The sequence below is a fragment of the Camelina sativa genome, chromosome 11, assembly GCF_000633955.1.
Source record: "Camelina sativa cultivar DH55 chromosome 11, Cs, whole genome shotgun sequence".
NCBI lineage: Eukaryota > Viridiplantae > Streptophyta > Magnoliopsida > Brassicales > Brassicaceae > Camelina > Camelina sativa.
This window is the reverse complement of record NC_025695.1, coordinates 5177338-5184345: the sequence shown is the minus strand read 5'-3', so window position 1 is coordinate 5184345 and position 7008 is coordinate 5177338. Positions and strand designations below refer to the sequence as shown.

At 31.2% G+C, this 7008-nt stretch overlaps 1 protein-coding gene and 1 long non-coding RNA gene across 2 annotated transcripts in view; one reads left to right on the top strand and one right to left on the bottom strand.

Moving 5' to 3' along the window:
* Nucleotides 2104–5427, top strand: LOC104721739. The gene is made up of 2 exons (XR_002033967.1): nt 2104–3091; nt 5190–5427. It is a non-coding gene; the product is annotated as an uncharacterized LOC104721739 (long non-coding RNA).
* LOC104721738 (transcription factor bHLH69) overlaps nt 6557–7008 on the bottom strand; it is a 9506-nt gene continuing 9054 nt past the window's right edge. The window contains exon 7 of the mRNA XM_010439798.2: nt 6557–7001. Within this exon, the coding sequence (XP_010438100.1) occupies nt 6817–7001 (185 nt within the window). The 3' untranslated portion in view covers nt 6557–6816. The remainder of the gene's footprint in view (nt 7002–7008) is intronic.

The following is a 7008-nucleotide window of genomic DNA, read 5'->3' as shown; positions in this document are numbered from 1 at the left end:
ATTGATCAATCAAATTAGTTAAGTAGGAAGTTTGGTCAATTATAATTACAACTCAACAAATGTACTACTATGTACTAGTATCGATAATTCAGTATGTACTGGTAGTGGAGTAAATGTTTCCAAACCGACAAAATGATCAATGAATCTTGTTTTATCAAAATCTATACTTTAAGCAGAGATTAGTACAAGAGTTTTGTCACTTGATTCGATGGTGTCAATTTTAGGTTTCCAACATTTTAAAGTTCTACTGCTTTTTACTCCTCAAGAGATAATGTTGGTGGAATAATCTAGCTAACTACGTTCTGAGATTTGTATTGTAAAAATATATTGAACCACATAATCATGTCACTATTCCACGATTCTATGATTTACAAATGAAATCAAAACTAAAATTTTTTATTTGTTTTATCAACTATCTATATATACATTTTTTAAGTACATTTTGAGTTCTACACTTTTATTTAAACTTATTTACAAAGTTAATCTCTAAAAATTTTTCAAAAATAGTATTACTTCAGATTTTGTTTCCTAAATATTTTACATTACATTCCAACTAAAAAAATACAACAAAATCAATATGGAAAAAAACTATGATATATTTAACCACATAATCTATTGTGTTTTGAAGATATTCTATCTCTTAATCCTTTGCAAACAAAGAAAACAACAATTTGATTCCCATTTTATTTTCTAAAACCTGTGTTTTGATTCTTAATGTAAGAAAAACTTCGATTTAAATTTATTTAAATAATTAGAATTAATATATAAAAACTTAATAAAATTTTAAAATATTACGAATGTGTAAAATTAAAAAAGTTTAAAATACTATATTATATGGTTATATAGTAAATGGGTTATAAAAAGGACATGTTGGAATTAATAAAATATCATTAAATTTTTGCTAACATGAGTTAAATCCTTATTTTATTATTTGTAAATACTATTAATATTAAAATACTTGACATATAAAACTAAGTTGATTTAACTAAGATTGTGTAAAATAATTAAATCATTAGAAAAATGTGACTTAATCATAGTTTATAAATGACTTATTATGTATTTAGATCCCTTGTTTTATTATAATATTTAAAAATAAAAATAGAATCTCAAACGCTAAACAAAACAAACTAAATATAATAACAAATGATCATGAAGTATATTACGGGTTAAAAATTAATATAAACATTTAGCCACACAAACGCATGAGAAATTTAGTTATTTCTCTATTTACAAAACATCCAATATTTAAATAACAAATATAATATAAAATATAAATAATAATGAAAATTATATTTACGCGGTATACTGCAGATTAAAATATAGTTATAGTTATAAAATTACAGGGAAGATGCCCAAATGGGAATCTAAAATCTAATTAAAAAGGAGGAAGATAAGATTGAAAACCCATAATAATTAGTGGAAGTGTACAATGTACCGGCGCGGTGCCAATAATGATTTCATTATTAAAATGTCCTTCTGAGTTAGTGGAAGTGTTTTTCACTAGCAGTTCATCTGACGTAATTAGATAATTAAGATAAGAATAAATGTACTAATAGACAATAAAAAGAGAAAATCTCATCATGATTAGTATTCAAAAAGGAAATTCGAAACATGACCCAATTAAGAAAGAACAACAGCACTTTTAAAATATCTACTCTAAAATGGTACACAAAACGGTTACATACTTATATTTTTTTCACTCCTAAAAACAAAAACTATTAATTAAACTAAATTGTGCCATTTTACCGACTTTAAATAGTCTTTTTGTTATAAGTCTAATGCATGCAATTTTCAATGATGTTGAATAATCTGTTGAATTAACAATTTTACAAAGGGTATAACTCAAAGTTGTACATCAACTATAACACATTCTAATTCAACTTCAACTTCAAAAAAAAAATGTATTCATGATTGGTAACATTTTTGAGTTATCTATGAATAAAGTCTTAACTCAATAGTTATCTACTAGCAAGTGATTGATCTTTCTTACTTCATCAAAACGTTAAACCGCATTTTTGTAACTTATAAAATGAATTAATGTTTAAAAAAAACTCAAATTAATAGGAAAGAAAAGTAGGTCTGAATTCATTGGACATAATTTTTATCGTCGGCTGTGTTTACTCCCTTTGAAAACCGACTTTAAATTAATCCACCCATAATTGTTACAGATTTGACCCACCAGGTGTGCTCTCCCATCCACTCACTATGGAACACGTGTTGGTAATCTCAAAACCCTTTTTGACAAAACATCATGTCTCTTTATTTTGGAAAGGAAAAAAAGAGAAATTAAAAGAAGAAAAAACCACAATCTCCGTCGTCAATCTTTGAACCCTTTCTCGCTCCTATCTCTGTCTCTCTTTATATTCTGACTGTTTCTCCATTACAGTCTCTATGCGAAGAAGACGAAAGCAATAATAATACTCATCAAACAACAACCAAATCTCAGAGAATTGAAAGATTAGTGAATCTGAGGGTTCTATTTATTAGGGTTTGGAAGAGATCTGTGAGTTAGGGTATGAATGAAGAAAACTTGAGTTCTTAGTAAAACATCTAGGTTTTTTTTTCCAATTAGTTTATTGAAGACAGAGAGAAAGTGATTGAAGAAATGCAACAGAGAAAACTGACAGAAGAGAGTGAGCACATGCAGGCACTGTTATGTGCTATAACTTTGCGTGTGCGTGCTCACCTCTCTTTTGTCAGTTGCCTATCCCTCTTGCTTCCTCTCTCTTCTCTCACTCTCTCTCTTTACTTACTCTTATCTTCTTCATCATTTGCCTTCTTATCATCTTTTTTGTTGTGCACTTTGCTGGTTATTATAAATGTAAATAAGATAAATGCGTTTAGATAAATTAGTTATGTGTTTTTTTTTCTTTCTATTCTATATGTGTTGAAGTGGGTGCTTGCTTACGCATAAGAATGTTTGTTTTTAAGCTCTTTTGTAAAAGTTTGGTGGAGAAAAGCTCAGTGTTTTATAGTTGGGGTTTGTAAATAATACAGTAAATGTATATATTGTTAAGTGTGCTCTCTATGGTTGATTTTTTCGAGTGGATCTAGGGAAAGCGCGAGTTTTGATGATCATGAACCCCAACCGGTACACATTCTTCTCATAGATTTAATTAACTATTGATTGTCTCTTTGTCTTTTTTTTAGGATGTGATTTGATTTTTTATTTTTCCTAATAAATTTTGTTCATGTTGAAATCCTCTGATGGAGTATATGTGAGTGATCCATCAATTATGTACTTTTCCTCTTCTATCTTTCAGAAACTAAAAGTGGCTCTCAGGTTTCACCAGAAGCCATGGAATTTTTGTATGATGGTTTTTTTGTTTGGGATCTATTTACACCCTAGTTGTGTACCGGTTTCAATGGAAAACATGATTTTTTTTATTTCTTTTTGGTAATGAAGCACTGAATCCAGCTGTTTGGTCTTAAAAGGTCATTGATGTATAATTTCCTTTTTTGTGTTAGGTTTGTACGGATTAATGCTGGATGGCATTGAATTCTATCTTGGAATTAATGTGATCCGGTTAGTTGGTAGTTATTCACTAACTTAGTTTCTTTGCAAGTTGAACCCTATACCTAATGCTCAGGCTTCTTCCTTTTGCTTCTGAATTTGTTAGAAAATAGAATTTGTTGCTTTGTATTGGTATTTTTTGCTGACAAAAGTTGTTTTCTATGGAATGGTGGATCTAAATATGATGCCAAAATGAGGTAAAAAATGTTATCTTCTACTGCAGTTGTTCTACTACTAAAGGAGGTTATAAAACTCTTATTTTCTACTGAAATTGATCTAGTTTAGTTTCAGAACTGACCATATTTTCGTCTGACGTTATTCTGTTAGTTAGTTTTTTTTTTATAATCAAAATCAATTACTTTGTAATGTAGAAGCCTAGCTAGTTTTGAAGTGAATTTGCTTAGTATGTTTTGATTACTTAATGCATTATAATGAGTTCAAGCAAAGAAATGAGCTGGTCTTCCTTTTTTAGTTTCTTTTAGAATGTTGGCTTTATATTGTTCCTTGAATAAGTAACAAAAGTACGGAGCTTTTGCTAATTTTCTGTCAAGTGTCGACCATTCAGGTAAGTAACGTCTTTGTGTTGTGTTTGAAGAAATCAAATTGTGAACAGGTCTCTAGGTACTGATGTCGAATGTGTTTCACCTTGAAATCCACAAATGAAGTCATGAATTAGATAACAGTGGAGATGAAGAACTACTAAAGTGTATATTTTTCTACTGGTTGATCTTAAATTGCATAATTGATGATATTCATATGCTTGTATCTTTGTTGGTTTGTTGTCTAGCTTTGTCGTCTAAGCGTATAATTCTTACTGTCTTGGAATCAGTTTTTGTCAATAGCAAGTCCCTTGTAATCGGTGGTTAATATGGCAATGATTATGGTCAAACATTCACAAGTTCACGAAGTCTTTGTGTTGTGTCTACTGAAATTAAATTGTAAATTTGCATTATTACCACCAGTATTAGTGTCTAATATTCTTTAACATTGAAATCATTGTATGAACTCACATAACAGATAACAAGTAGAGACGCATAGAGTTTTTGTTTACATCACAGTTTTAGTGTAACCCCCAACCCAGGTCCTTTTCCTTATGCTGGTTTAGGTTATTGTGATGAGTGTGTTGTTTCTGCAGTTTCTTCATGTGCCTAAAGTAATTTAATCAATGAGTTTGAATGAGCATTAAACTTCATATCTTTGTTTGAGGGAGATATAGAGATGATTTTGTTCATAAACCATCTATATTCTAAATAATATCTTATTTTGAGTTGGATTTTCATGTTCTCGTAACTTGGCGTTGAATGTAGAGGCAAATTTAATCATAACTATCTGTTAGCCTACTATGTTTTCTTCCTTTCTTGACATGTCCAAGCTATACTTGATGTTGAAGGGGCGGGTTGATTAGTTCTGGTTGGAGGGATTATAGATAGGTGAACTGAAAAACGTTAATAATATGATTAAGGGAATTTGTAAGCCTTTTAGGTTTATCAAGAAACTATACCATATTAGCCAAAGTTTCGTTGATTACCCTGTCTAATATTTCTTGTGCGGTACCATGTTAGTTGAACATTGATCATGTTTTGTGGATTTGCACATTGTCATCACCAAAAGACCTATGCAAGAGAATTAAGAAATAATAACAATCTGATTTTATGTTTTCTTACTTTTGCAATAGGTTGGTACTAATGTCAAGTGGGAAGACATTTCAAGGATACCTTTATCAAATTTCAACTTTGGAAGTGTAGAATCAGGCAAGTCAATTATGTAAGCATGTAGAATTACTAGCCAACTTAATTGAGATTTCTAGCTTGATGCTTGTGAAGAACATCTAGATCATTAGCTCTGTTTGCTTCCATTTTGGATTTTATATATACTATGTATATTCTATGTGTCATGTGAGATTGACATGTGTTTTTCATTGTTCAATCGATTAATTACTGAATTTTCACAATTTATATATGGGGTTAGTAATATCTATATATAGAGAGACTTACGCGTTTCTCAAGCATGGTGGATTTAGTGGCTAGACCTGAAACTAAATATTGGAAAACTTACTTAGTGGCTAATCTATTCTTTGATCACAAATGCATCAGTATAACCTCCTCTTGTCTCTTTGCATATGATATATATAGAGAAAATTTCTAATGTATTATTTATTTCGTTTCTACATTTTGTACCCAAGAATTTGATTCATGTTGATGGTCGCAGACTCGCAGTAAGAAGGTTTGTGTTGTGCTCTCTAATTTGACGTGTCTGAGGTGTCTCCCATTTTGCTTCACAAGCATTTTAACAAATGGGAAATAATCTACGTTATATGCTAAGACCTGGAATCTGATTTTGTGTTCTCTTTCTTTGCTAACTCACTAACCTAAACTCAATCAAAACATCTTGTATGGTGAGTTGCATCGCTAGAATAGTCGGTAGTTTCTTAGGCATAGATTAGCTAGCAACTACGGTTTCATGTATTGCTATTTGTTTTATTTGGATTTGCCATCTGACTGGACTCATACACGATTGAGGAAGAGTGGAGTCTTCTTCTTATCATATTATTATTCATTGATATTAATTAAGGTCCATATGAGCTAAACCATTTCATGCATTTGCTCTAATTTGTTCCTTTGAAACAACATATTCAAAGGGGTTCGTGTGAACTAGTTTTTGCATATATATCAATCATGTTGGTTATCAACTTGAGGGTCAGGAAATGAGAATCTCTTGTGAATCGATGGACAGAGGTTTGTTTTGAATCATTGCTCTATATCTAGCCGTTGTTAATAGTTTGTGTTATGTTTAAGAACCAACTGGTTTAGTTTTGAAGCTCTCTGGTTATACAATCATACTGTAATATACAAATATTGTAAAGAAAATCAAGAATCTTAAAAATGAACGAGTGTGGTGTGGAGTTAGTAGCCGCCCACTCGCTCGTTGGGTCAATCTGTGTCCCTCACTTTTTCAATATTTGCCTAATACTTCCAAACCTCGCCGTGATTTTTTTTCCATTGGCTCAAATATATACTCTTTTTTAAAGGATGCAACTTTATAAACCGATAAAAATATTGCGGATATTAGATTAATACCAAAAAAAGGAAGAAAAAAAACACCAAGCGAAAACATGAGTGTTTGGGTGGTTTGAGTAGGCAAAAAAGACAGAAAGAAAAATATGGTGTCGTATAAAACGCAACCTTATTTCTTTTCTAGACTTTTGGACCAATACCGCCTTTATCCCTCTTGTCTTTGTCTTCTGTTTTTTTTTTTTTTCTTTCCACCCAAAAACAGGAAAATAATTTAAAAAACCGCCGTTATCACGGCTTGGAAACGGTAGGAGCGTCTTTAACGGTGACCAACGACGAACCACTACCGTTAGCAATTGTTGTAGTGGATAGGTTAGGAGACAAAGGAACGCCGGTATCTTTAACGAAAGGGTTACGAGATGGACACGTGGCGGTGGAGATTGTGGTGGCTAAAGAGATGGGCATTAGGCAAAGACCTTTCCC